This window comes from Carcharhinus amblyrhynchos, unplaced genomic scaffold (genome assembly GCF_965287045.1).
Source record: "Carcharhinus amblyrhynchos unplaced genomic scaffold, sCarAmb.v2.hapA scaffold_43, whole genome shotgun sequence".
NCBI lineage: Eukaryota > Metazoa > Chordata > Chondrichthyes > Carcharhiniformes > Carcharhinidae > Carcharhinus > Carcharhinus amblyrhynchos.
Window position 1 is genome coordinate 47,884 of NW_027649784.1, and position 13,096 is coordinate 60,979.

Below are 13,096 nucleotides of genomic sequence, written 5' to 3' on the forward strand. Positions count from 1 at the left end.
ATGGGGAGACATGTTTTCTCTCAAAGGGCGATGACTCTCTGGGACTCTCTTCCTCAAAGGAGGCCCAGTGGTATTATCGCTAGACTGTTAATCCAGAAACTCAGTTAACGTTCAGGGGGACCTGGGTTCGAATCCCGCCACGGCAGATGGTGGAACTTGAATTAAATTTTTTTAAAATCTGGGATTAAGAATCTACTGATGACCCATTGTTGGAAAAACCCATCTGGTTCCCTTTAGGGAAGGAAATCTGCCGTCCTTACCCCGGTCTGGCCATCACACAAACCAGCCTCCCATCTACTGACTCTGTCTACACTTCCCACTGCCTCGGGGAAAAGCAGCCGGCATAATTAAGGACCCCACACACCCCGGGCATTCTCTCTTCCACCTTCTTCCATCGGGGAAAAAGATACAAAAGTCTGAGGTCACGTTCCGACCGACTCAAGAACAGCTTCTTCCCTGCTGCTGTCAGACTTTTGAATGGACCTACCTCGCATTAAGTTGATCTTTCTCTACACCCTGGCTATGACTGTAACACTACATTCTGCACCCTCTCCTTTCCTTCTCTATGAACGGTATGCTTGTCTGTACAGCGCGCAAGAAACAATACTTTTCACTGTATCCCAATACACGTGACAATAATAAATCAAATCAAATGTGATTCCAGAGCCACAGCCAATGTGGTTGACTCTCAACTGCCCTCCAAGGGTAACTAGGGATGGTTAATAAATGCTGGCCCAGCCTGTGACGCCGTGTCCCACTGATGAATATGAAAATAAGCTGCGGAAACTGAACGCACGTGAATGTCTGTAAGGCAGGGTTAGATAGATTCTTGATTAACAACAGTTGGGGGGGGGGTAAAAGGTTATCAGGATTAGCAGGGGTGGAGGGGCTGCAAATTTAAGGCTCCAATCACATTAGCATGTTCTCATTGCATGGCGGAACAGGTTTGAGGGGCCGAATGGCCTGCTCTGATCTTATGTTAGATTTCCCAATACAAATGCACAAAGGCATCAGTAGGAGCCTTTGACTGGTGGTGGGGGGGGTGGGTGGGGGGGGGGGGGGGGTGGGTGGGGGGGGGTGGGTGGGGGGGGGGGGTGGGGGGGGGTGGGGGGGGGGGGGCTCCCCCTCCCGCTGACGCTGCGGGTTCAGTCGTCATCCCTCTCGCTGCTCCCCCCCGGCTCGCCGTCGGGGCCGGGGGCTGGGTAGATCTGCTGAGGGTTGGGCAGCAGCAGGCTGTACCGCACCAGCTTGATGCCAAAGGGCCTCTGGGCCAGCTCCCTCATGGGCACGAGGCACCTGCGGTGAAAGCGAACGATGGACAACAGCAGGAGGCAGTTGGCCAGCAGCATGAGGGCGAGGGCAAGGCAGTGCAGGAGGAAGAGCAGGTAGCAGCCCGAACCCCAGGGGCCCAGCGCCTCGGAGAGGCCAAACATCCAGCCCCTGCGGTGAACTGCATCCTTGGGGCTGGCGGAGGTCGGGTGGGATCGACTGGTGGCCTGAGGGCTGCTGTGAACCGTCAGGGCTCCGTATCCAGGCATGGTGGATTTGCATAGTTCCGACAGGGAAAGCTGAAAGAGGGGTCGCCCTTCCATGCTAATGGGGGTCTTGCAAATAATGCCTTTGTCATCAAAGGTTCCATTGCCACAAGACATTTCTCTCTCCATCCATTTGATCAAATACTGAATATCACAGCTACAATGCAACGGGTTCCCAGACAGAAGGAGACAAAGGGCACGATTTATCCCAAAAATTTCCTGAGGGACTGTCCTTATCTGGTTGTTGGAGATGTCTAAGGTTGTCAGATTTCTCAGGCTGTGAAGTGAGTTATTGGGGAATCTCTCGATCCGGTTCCCAGACAGGATCAAGTGTGTGAGTTCCTCCAGCTGCTCAAAGATGCCATCGGGGATGACCCGGATTGCGTTCCCCTTGATGCTGACCTCCTCCAGGGACACCAAGGCGTCGAACGCTCCAGCAGGGAGATCGGGAATCTGATTGTGGTCGAGGACCAGCTTCTTGAGGTTCCGGAGGTTCCTGAAGTCGGGGACTGTGGTCAAGGAGTTGGACGAGAGATCCAACTTTTCCAAGGGGAGTGGAGAGACTGGGTCAAAGTGTTGAATCTGGTTGTGGGAGAGATCGAGGTCTTTGAGGTACGGGAGGCTTTGGAAGGAGGTTGAGGGGACGGAGGGGAGGTTGTTGTAGTTCAGTAAGAGGATCTCTGTCTCCGGTGGGAGAGGATGAGGGAAGGACACAAGGGACCGATGACTACAGTTGCTTCCTCTCTTACCTTCCAGATCAGTGTACGAGGCACAAATCTCCGGGGGAGGAGATGTCTTGAATAAGTTGACAGTGGAAGTGGATATGTGGGATCTTTCTGTGCCTGTGGGTGTCGGAAGGGTCGTTCCGATGGTCGTCACATCGTGACAGATGCGCACGAGCTGGTCATCGATAATCGGGATCTTTTTCCATGCCGGTGGACTGGAACAAACAACGCTCCTGGAATTGGACAGTCCTGTACTATCGTAAATGTTTCCATCGACATCCTGAATCCATTCTGCAAAGTTCTTCACAGTGTCGCAATCGCAGTGCCAGGGGTTGTTGTAAAGATAGATGTAAGGGGCAAGGATGCTCGCAAAGTCTTGAGGAACTGAACTCAGTTTGTTGCTCGAGATGTCCAAGGTGTCGAGATTTGGGGCGTTTTGCAGAGAGTTTCCAGGGAATCTCTCGATCCGGTTCCCAGACAGGATCAAGTGTGTGAGATCCTCCAAGTGGTCAAAGATGCCATCGGGGATGACCCGGATTGCGTTCCCCTTGATGCTGAGCTCTTCCAGAGACACCAAGACGTCGAACGCTCCCGCGGGGAGATCGGGAATCTGATTGTGGTCGAGGACCAGTTTCTTGAGGTTCCGGAGGTTCCTGAAGTCGGGGATTGTGGTCAAGGAGTTGGACGAGAGATCCAACTTTTCCAAGGGGAGTGGAGAGACTGGGTCAAAGTGTTGAATCTGGTTGTGGGAGAGATCGAGGTCTTTGAGGTGCGGGAGGCTTTGGAAGGAGGTTGAGGGGACGGAGGGGAGGTTGTTGTAGTTCAGTAAGAGGATCTCTGTCTCTGGTGGGAGAGGATGAGGGAAGGACACAAGGGACCGATGACTACAGTTGCTTCCTCTCTTACCTTCCAGATCGGTGTACGAGGCACAAATCTCCGGGGGAGGAGATGTCTTGAATAAATTGACAGTGGAAGTGGATATGTGGGATCTTTCTGTGCCTGTGGGTGTCGGAAGGGTCGTTCCGATGGTCGTCACAATGTGACACATGCGCACGAGCCGGTCATTGATAATCGGGATCTCTTTCCATGCCGGTGGACTGGAACAAACAACGCTCCTGGAATCGGACAGTCCCATACTATCGTAAATGTTTCCATTATTGAGTTGAATCCAGTCTATTAAATTGGGCACAGTGTCGCAATCGCAGTGCCAGGGGTTGTTGTAAAGATAGATGTAAGGGGCAAGGATGCTCGCAAAGTCTTGAGGAACTGAACTCAGTTTGTTGCTCGAAATGTCCAAGATGTCGAGATTAGGGGCGTTTTGCAGAGAGTTTCCAGGGAATCTCTCGATCCGGTTCCCAGACAGGATTAAGTGTCTGAGATCCCCCAAGGGGTCAAAGATGCCATCGGGGATGACCCGGATTGCGTTCCCCTTGATGCTGAGCTCCTCCAGAGACACCAAGACGTCGAACGCTCCCGCGGGGAGATCGGAAATCTGATTGTGGTCGAGGACCAGTTTCTTGAGGTTCCGGAGGTTCCTGAAGTCGGGGATTGTGGTCAAGGAGTTGGACGAGAGATCCAACTTTTCCAAGGGGAGTGGAGAGACTGGGTCAAAGTGTTGAATCTGGTTGTGGGAGAGATCGAGGTCTTTGAGGTGCGGGAGGCTTTGGAAGGAGGTTAAGGGGACGGAGGGGAGGTTGTTGTAGTTCAGTAAGAGGATCTCTGTCTCCGGTGGGAGAGGATGAGGGAAGGACACAAGGGACCGATGACTACAGTTGCTTCCTCTCTTACCTTCCAGATCAGTGTACGAGGCACAAATCTCCGGGGGAGGAGATGTCTTGAATAAACTGACAGTGGAAGGGGATATGTGGGATCTTTCTGTGCCTGTGGGTGTCGGAAGGGTCGTTCCGATGGTCGTCACATCGTGACAGATGCGCACGAGCTGGTCATCGATAATCGGGATCTTTTTCCATGCCGGTGGACTGGAACAAACAACGCTCCTGGAATTGGACAGTCCTGTACTATCGTAAATGTTTCCATCGACATCCTGAATCCATTCTGCAAAGTTCTTCACAGTGTCGCAATCGCAGTGCCAGGGGTTGTTGTAAAGATAGATGTAAGGGGCAAGGATGCTCGCAAAGTCTTGAGGAACTGAACTCAGTTTGTTGCTCGAGATGTCCAAGGTGTCGAGATTTGGGGCGTTTTGCAGAGAGTTTCCAGGGAATCTCTCGATCCGGTTCCCAGACAGGATCAAGTGTGTGAGATCCTCCAAGTGGTCAAAGATGTCATCGGGGATGACCCGGATTGCGTTCCCCTTGATGCTGAGCTCTTCCAGAGACACCAAGACGTCGAACGCTCCCGCGGGGAGATCGGGAATCTGATTGTGGTCGAGGACCAGTTTCTTGAGGTTCCGGAGGTTCCTGAAGTCGGGGATTGTGGTCAAGGAGTTGGACGAGAGATCCAACTTTTCCAAGGGGAGTGGAGAGACTGGGTCAAAGTGTTGAATCTGGTTGTGGGAGAGATCGAGGTCTTTGAGGTGCGGGAGGCTTTGGAAGGAGGTTGAGGGGACGGAGGGGAGGTTGTTGTAGTTCAGTAAGAGGATCTCTGTCTCCGGTGGGAGAGGATGAGGAACAGACACAAGGGACCGATGACTACAGTTGCTTCCTCTCTTACCTTCCAGATCGGTGTACGAGGCACAAATCTCCGGGGGAGGAGATGTCTTGAATAAATTGACAGTGGAAGGGGATATGTGGGATCTTTCTGTGCCTGTGGGTGTCGGAAGGGTCGTTCCGATGGTCGTCACAACGTGACAGATGCGCACGAGCCGGTCATCGATAATCGGGATCTTCTTCCATGCCGGTGGACTGGAACAAACAACGCTCCTGGAATTGGACAGTCCTGTACTATCGTAAATGTTTCCATCGACATCCTGAATCCATTCTGCAAAGTTCTTCACAGTGTCGCAATCGCAGTGCCAGGGGTTGTTGTAAAGATAGATGTAAGGGGCAAGGATGCTCGCAAAGTCTTGAGGAACTGAACTCAGTTTGTTGCTCGAGATGTCCAAGGTGTCGAGATTTGGGGCGTTTTGCAGAGAGTTTCCAGGGAATCTCTCGATCCGGTTCCCAGACAGGATCAAGTGTGTGAGATCCTCCAAGGGGTCAAAGATGCCATCGGGGATGACCCGGATTGCGTTCCCCTTGATGCTGAGCTCCTCCAGAGACACCAAGACGTCGAACGCTCCCGCGGGGAGATCGGAAATCTGATTGTGGTCGAGGACCAGTTTCTTGAGGTTCCGGAGGTTCCTGAAGTCGGGGATTGTGGTCAAGGAGTTGGACGAGAGATCCAACTTTTCCAAGGGGAGTGGAGAGACTGGGTCAAAGTGTTGAATCTGGTTGTGGGAGAGATCGAGGTCTTTGAGGTGCGGGAGGCTTTGGAAGGAGGTTGAGGGGACGGAGGGGAGGTTGTTGTAGTTCAGTAAGAGGATCTCTGTCTCCGGTGGGAGAGGATGAGGGAAGGACACAAGGGACCGATGACTACAGTTGCTTCCTCTCTTACCTTCCAGATCGGTGTACGAGGCACAAATCTCCGGGGGAGGAGATGTCTTGAATAAATTGACAGTGGAAGGGGATATGTGGGATCTTTCTGTGCCTGTGGGTGTCGGAAGGGTCGTTCCGATGGTCGTCACATCGTGACAGATGCGCACGAGCTGGTCATCGATAATCGGGATCTTTTTCCATGCCGGTGGACTGGAACAAACAACACTCCTGGAATTGGACAGTCCTGTACTATCGTAAATGTTTCCATCGACATCCTGAATCCATTCTGCAAAGTTCTTCACAGTGTCGCAATCGCAGTGCCAGGGGTTGTTGTAAAGATAGATGTAAGGGGCAAGGATGCTCGCAAAGTCTTGAGGAACTGAACTCAGTTTGTTGCTCGAGATGTCCAAGGTGTCGAGATTTGGGGCGTTTTGCAGAGAGTTTCCAGGGAATCTCTCGATCCGGTTCCCAGACAGGATCAAGTGTGTGAGATCCTCCAAGTGGTCAAAGATGTCATCGGGGATGACCCGGATTGCGTTCCCCTTGATGCTGAGCTCTTCCAGAGACACCAAGACGTCGAACGCTCCCGCGGGGAGATCGGGAATCTGATTGTGGTCGAGGACCAGTTTCTTGAGGTTCCGGAGGTTCCTGAAGTCGGGGATTGTGGTCAAGGAGTTGGACGAGAGATCCAACTTTTCCAAGGGGAGTGGAGAGACTGGGTCAAAGTGTTGAATCTGGTTGTGGGAGAGATCGAGGTCTTTGAGGTGCGGGAGGCTTTGGAAGGAGGTTGAGGGGACGGAGGGGAGGTTGTTGTAGTTCAGTAAGAGGATCTCTGTCTCCGGTGGGAGAGGATGAGGAACAGACACAAGGGACCGATGACTACAGTTGCTTCCTCTCTTACCTTCCAGATCGGTGTACGAGGCACAAATCTCCGGGGGAGGAGATGTCTTGAATAAATTGACAGTGGAAGGGGATATGTGGGATCTTTCTGTGCCTGTGGGTGTCGGAAGGGTCGTTCCGATGGTCGTCACAACGTGACAGATGCGCACGAGCCGGTCATCGATAATCGGGATCTTCTTCCATGCCGGTGGACTGGAACAAACAACGCTCCTGGAATTGGACAGTCCTGTACTATCGTAAATGTTTCCATCGACATCCTGAATCCATTCTGCAAAGTTCTTCACAGTGTCGCAATCGCAGTGCCAGGGGTTGTTGTAAAGATAGATGTAAGGGGCAAGGATGCTCGCAAAGTCTTGAGGAACTGAACTCAGTTTGTTGCTCGAGATGTCCAAGGTGTCGAGATTTGGGGCGTTTTGCAGAGAGTTTCCAGGGAATCTCTCGATCCGGTTCCCAGACAGGATCAAGTGTGTGAGATCCTCCAAGGGGTCAAAGATGCCATCGGGGATGACCCGGATTGCGTTCCCCTTGATGCTGAGCTCCTCCAGAGACACCAAGACGTCGAACGCTCCCGCGGGGAGATCGGGAATCTGATTGTGGTCGAGGACCAGTTTCTTGAGGTTCCGGAGGTTCCTGAAGTCGGGGATTGTGGTCAAGGAGTTGGACGAGAGATCCAACTTTTCCAAGGGGAGTGGAGAGACTGGGTCAAAGTGTTGAATCTGGTTGTGGGAGAGATCGAGGTCTTTGAGGTGCGGGAGGCTTTGGAAGGAGGTTGAGGGGACGGAGGGGAGGTTGTTGTAGTTCAGTAAGAGGATCTCTGTCTCCGGTGGGAGAGGATGAGGGAAGGACACAAGGGACCGATGACTACAGTTGCTTCCTCTCTTACCTTCCAGATCGGTGTACGAGGCACAAATCTCCGGGGGAGGAGATGTCTTGAATAAATTGACAGTGGAAGGGGATATGTGGGATCTTTCTGTGCCTGTGGGTGTCGGAAGGGTCGTTCCGATGGTCGTCACATCGTGACAGATGCGCACGAGCTGGTCATCGATAATCGGGATCTTTTTCCATGCCGGTGGACTGGAACAAACAACACTCCTGGAATTGGACAGTCCTGTACTATCGTAAATGTTTCCATCGACATCCTGAATCCATTCTGCAAAGTTCTTCACAGTGTCGCAATCGCAGTGCCAGGGGTTGTTGTAAAGATAGATGTAAGGGGCAAGGATGCTCGCAAAGTCTTGAGGAACTGAACTCAGTTTGTTGCTCGAGATGTCCAAGGTGTCGAGATTTGGGGCGTTTTGCAGAGAGTTTCCAGGGAATCTCTCGATCCGGTTCCCAGACAGGATCAAGTGTGTGAGATCCTCCAAGTGGTCAAAGATGCCATCGGGGATGACCTGGATTGCGTTCCCCTTGATGCTGAGCTCTTCCAGAGACACCAAGACGTCGAACGCTCCCGCAGGGAGATCGGGAATCTGATTGTGGTCGAGGACCAGCTTCTTGAGGTTCCGGAGGTTCCTGAAGTCGGGGATTGTGGTCAAGGAGTTGGACGAGAGATCCAACTTTTCCAAGGGGAGTGGAGAGAATGGGTCAAAGTGTTGAATCTGGTTGTGGGAGAGATCGAGGTCTTTGAGGTACGGGAGGCTTTGGAAGGAGGTTGAGGGGACGGAGGGGAGGTTGTTGTAGTTCAGTAAGAGGATCTCTGTCTCCGGTGGGAGAGGATGAGGAACAGACACAAGGGACCGATGACTACAGTTGCTTCCTCTCTTACCTTCCAGATCGGTGTACGAGGCACAAATCTCCAGGGGAGGAGATGTCTTGAATAAATTGACAGTGGAAGGGGATATGTGGGATCTTTCTGTGCCTGTGGGTGTCGGAAGGGTCGTTCCGATGGTCGTCACAACGTGACAGATGCGCACGAGCCGGTCATCGATAATCGGGATCTTTTTCCATGCCGGCGGACTGGAACAAACAACGCTCCTGGAATTGGACAGTCCTGTACTATCGTAAATGTTTCCATCGACATCCTGAATCCATTCTGCAAAGTTCTTCACAGTGTCGCAATTGCAGTGCCAGGGGTTGTTGTAAAGATAGATGTAAGGGGCAAGGATGCTCGCAAAGTCTTGAGGAACTGAACTCAGTTTGTTGCTCGAGATGTCCAAGGTGTCGAGATTTGGGGCGTTTTGCAGAGAGTTTCCAGGGAATCTCTCGATCCGGTTCCCAGACAGGATCAAGTGTGTGAGATCCTCCAAGTGGTCAAAGATGCCATCGGGGATGACCCGGATTGCGTTCCCCTTGATGCTGAGCTCTTCCAGAGACACCAAGACGTCGAACGCTCCCGCGGGGAGATCGGGAATCTGATTGTGGTCGAGGACCAGTTTCTTGAGGTTCCGGAGGTTCCTGAAGTCGGGGATTGTGGTCAAGGAGTTGGACGAGAGATCCAACTTTTCCAAGGGGAGTGGAGAGACTGGGTCAAAGTGTTGAATCTGGTTGTGGGAGAGATCGAGGTCTTTGAGGTGCGGGAGGCTTTGGAAGGAGGTTGAGGGGACGGAGGGGAGGTTGTTGTAGTTCAGTAAGAGGATCTCTGTCTCCGGTGGGAGAGGATGAGGGAAGGACACAAGGGACCGATGACTACAGTTGGTACCTCTCTTACCTTCCAGATCGATATATGAGTTGCACTGGGGCACAGATAAAGAATCCTTGAAGAGGAATTGGAGGCAGAAGATTTGCAGATACAACATTCTCAACAGCCTCATTCCTAAGAGTGAAAACCAGAAACACAACAATTGTAAGTCTCGACCATCACTTCCATACTCCTGACCCATCTCCACTGAGGGATCAACCCCTGGTCATTGACATCCCAATGGAAACATAGAAACTGGAAGCAGGAGTAGGCCATTCGGCCCTTCGAGCCTGCTCCACCATTCATTATTATCATGGCTGATCATCAAATTCAATTCACTGATGCCCCCCGCCCCACCCCCGTCTTCCCCCTCATATCCCTTGATCCTTTTAACCCCAAGAGCTAGCATTCTGGTCTCCGGAGGTGTATACGTTAGGTGGATTGGCCATGCTAAATTGCCCCTTAATAACTAAAGATGTGCAGGTTAGGTGGATTGGCTATGCTAAATTGCTCCTTCGTGTCCAAAGATGTGCGGGTTAGGTGGATTGGCCATGCTAAATTGCCCCTTCGTGTCCAAAGATGTGCGGGTTAGGTGGATTGGCCATGCTAAATTGCCCCTTAGTGTCCAAAGATGTGCGGGTTAGGTGGATTGGCCATGCTAAATTGCCCCTTCGTGTCCAAAGATGTGCGGGTTAGGTGGATTGGCCATGCTAAATTGCCCCTTCGTGTCCAAAGATGTGCGGGTTAGGTGGATTGGCCATGCTAAATTGCCCCTTCGTGTCCAAAGATGTGCGGGTTAGGTGGATTGGCCATGCTAAATTGCTCCTTCGTGTCCAAAGATGTGCGGGTTAGGTGGATTGACCATGCGAAATTGCCCCTTAGTGTCCAAAGATGTGCGGGTTAGGTGGATTGGCCATGCTAAATTGCCCCTTAGTGTCCAAAGATGTGCGGGTTAGGTGGATTGGCCATGCGAAATTGCCCCTTAGTGTCAGGGGATGAGCAGGGTAAATATCTGCAGTTAGGGCTTGGACCAAATGGCCTCCTTCTGCTTTGTAGGGATTCTGTTCTCCGTCTAATTTCTTCTTGAAATCACACAACGTTTTGGCCTCAACTACTTTCTGTGGGAGTGAAATCCACACATTCACCACCCTCTGGGTGAAGAAACTTCTCCTCACCTCAGTCTTTATCCTTAAACTCTGACCCCTAGTTCTGGACTACCCCCACCATCGGGAACATTCTTTCTGAATCTACCCCTGTCTTAACCCTGTTCGAATTTTATAAGTTTCTGAATTTAGTGGTCCCCTCTCACTCTTCGAAACTCCAGTGAATATGGGATGGAAGAGTGGTTTGGGGTTCAATTTATTGAAGTTCATCCTGCAATCCAGGGTGGCATAGTGTTAGTGGGCACGGGGAGAACCTGTAGACTCCCGCACAGACAGTGACCCAAACCGGGAATCGAACCCGGGTCCCTGGTGCTGTGAGGCGGCCGTGCTGACCACTGTGCCGCCCAGTTTGACACTTAGGGAGATTTGGACAGATGACTAAAATTTTGGCCACGTGTGTCTGCTGGAGGTGGCATTGCAGAGAGAGAAAGAGAAAGAGAGAGAGAGAGAGACAGGGGAGTGGGAGAGAGAGAGAGAGAGAGAGAAAGAGAGGGGGTCAGAAAGGGAGGTGGAGAGAGATGGGAAAGGGGAGCGATGGGGGGAACGAGGGAGTGGGGAAGAAGGGAGGGAGAGTGGTTGGATAGAGAGGGGTACGAGAGAGAGGGGTGAGACAGAGGGAGGGAGGGAGAAAGACAGGGAGCAAGAGAGGGGAAAGGGGGATAAGAGAGGGAGGGGGAGAGACGGCGAGAGAGAGAGAGAGAGAGAGAGGGTGAGGAGAATGAGAGGGAGGGAGGGGGGAGGAGAGAGAGGGAGGGTGAGAGGATTGAGAGAGGGCGAGAGAGAGAGAGAGAGAGATGGAGAGAGATAGAGAGAGAGAGAGAGAGAGAGGGAGGGACAGAGAGAGAGTGAGAGAGAAATGGGATGAGAAAGTGAAGAAAAAGAAATTTGAGAAGGAGACAGAGATGGAGTGAGAGGGAGGTGGAGAGAGAGAGAGAGAGAGCAAGACATGGAGAGAGAGATAGAGATAGAAATAGAGAAAGAGAGATGGAGAGACAGCGAGAGATGGTGAGAGAGAGAGCGATGGAGCGAGAAAGAGAGATGGAGAGAGAGATGGAGAGAGAGAGATGAAGAGAGAGAGATAGAGAGAAACAGCGATGGAGAGAGAGACAGGTGGAGAGAGAGAGAGAGAGAGACAAAGATGGAGAGAGAGAGATGGAGAGAGAGGGGGAGAGAGTTGGAGAGAGTGAAAGATGGAGAAAGAAAGAGACAGCAAGGTGGAGAGCGAAAGGGAGAGAGAAAGAAAGAGAAGCGATGGACAAAGTAAGAGAGGTGGAGAGAGAAAGATTGAGAGAAAGAGAAGGAGCGATGGAGAGAAAAAGAAATGAAGAGAGAGATGGAGAGAGATAGAGAGAAAGAGATCGAGAGAGAGAGATAGAGAGACGGAGAGCAAGGGATGGAGAGAGAGAGCGAGAGAGAGACGGAGAGCAAGGGATGGAGAGAGAGAGAGAGAAACAGAGAGAGCAAGAGATGGAGAGAATGAGACAGAGAGCGAGAGACAGAGAGAGATGGAGAGAGAGAGAGGGAGAGATGGAGATAGACAGAGAGAAAGAGATGTAGCTGGAGAGAGAGATGGAGACACAAGAAGAAACCTTGACACTGGGTGAGGGATTAGGATTGGGAATGCACCATCCGAGAGTGCGGTGGAGGCAGATTCAATGGAATCTGTTCTGCAATGGAGGAAAGTGCTGGGATACGGGGAGAAGGCTGGGGAACAGGGGGACCATGGAACACTGACTTTCGACAGAGTACTGGGACAGACACCATCCATCTAACGGCCTCGTTCTACACCATACCAATTCTGTGTTTGTATGAGGAGTCCAGATGCTCGGTGGGGGGCCAGTGGACACTAGATCAGTTGGCTGTGAGAGACTCGGAGCGGGTTGGGACGCAGGCTGGGGTGCGTTAACAAATCTGCTGCTCTGGCATGGAGCAGCGAAATGCCTTATCTGGGACAGGCAGGGAGCAGGACAGAATGTTTGAACAATTCCATATCTCACCGCTGTCAATCTGCATATCAAAGAACAGGAAATGAGTTGGTACTCTGAAGGTCCAATTCTGATAAAATGACAGGAAAGAGATAATTTAATTCCTTCGTCAGGCTGCGGTTGGCTTCAGTGTCATGGACATTATCTACCCCGCCGTCCACATCAGCGGGGACGGAGTCAAAATGGTCAAGAGCTTCAAGTTTTTAGGAGTCCAGATCACCAATAACCTGCTCTAGTTCCCGCCCCATGCCGACAGTATAGTTAAGAAAGCCCCACCAATGCCTCTACATTCTCAGAAGGCTAAGGAAATTTGGCATGTCTGCTACGACTCTCACCAACTTTTACAGATGCATTCTTTCTGGTTCTATCACAGCTTGGTATGGGCTCCTGCTCTGCCCAAGACCGCAAGGAACTACAAAAGGTCTTGAATGTAGCCCAATCCATCACACAAACCAGCCTCCCATCCATTGACTCTGTCTACACTTCCCACTGCCTCGGGAAAAGCAGCCGGCATAATTAAGGACCCCACGCACCCCGGTCATTCTCTCTTCCACCTTCTTCCATCGGGAAAAAGATACAAAAATCTGAGGTCACGTACCAACCGACTCAGGAACAGCTTCTTCCCTGCTGCTGTCGGA

General features: G+C 51.8%; 1 protein-coding gene across 1 annotated transcript; it reads right to left on the reverse strand.

Annotated features, from left to right (window-relative positions):
- Positions 1 to 1,119: 1,119 nt before the first annotated feature.
- Positions 1,120 to 12,797, reverse strand: LOC145337070 (uncharacterized). Its single transcript, XM_080181817.1, has 2 exons — positions 12,267 to 12,797; positions 1,120 to 9,445 (listed from the first exon to the last, which is right to left on the reverse strand). Exon 2 carries the CDS (start codon positions 9,441 to 9,443, stop codon positions 1,146 to 1,148), a length of 8,298 nt encoding a protein of 2,765 aa, XP_080037943.1. The 5' UTR covers positions 9,444 to 9,445; positions 12,267 to 12,797; the 3' UTR covers positions 1,120 to 1,145.
- Positions 12,798 to 13,096: the final 299 nt, after the last annotated feature.

Excerpts from the sequence above, each read along its gene's own strand:
- LOC145337070 (XM_080181817.1), bottom strand. The coding sequence starts at position 9,443 with ATGAGGCTGTTGAGAATGTTGTATCTGCAAATCTTCTGCCTCCAATTC.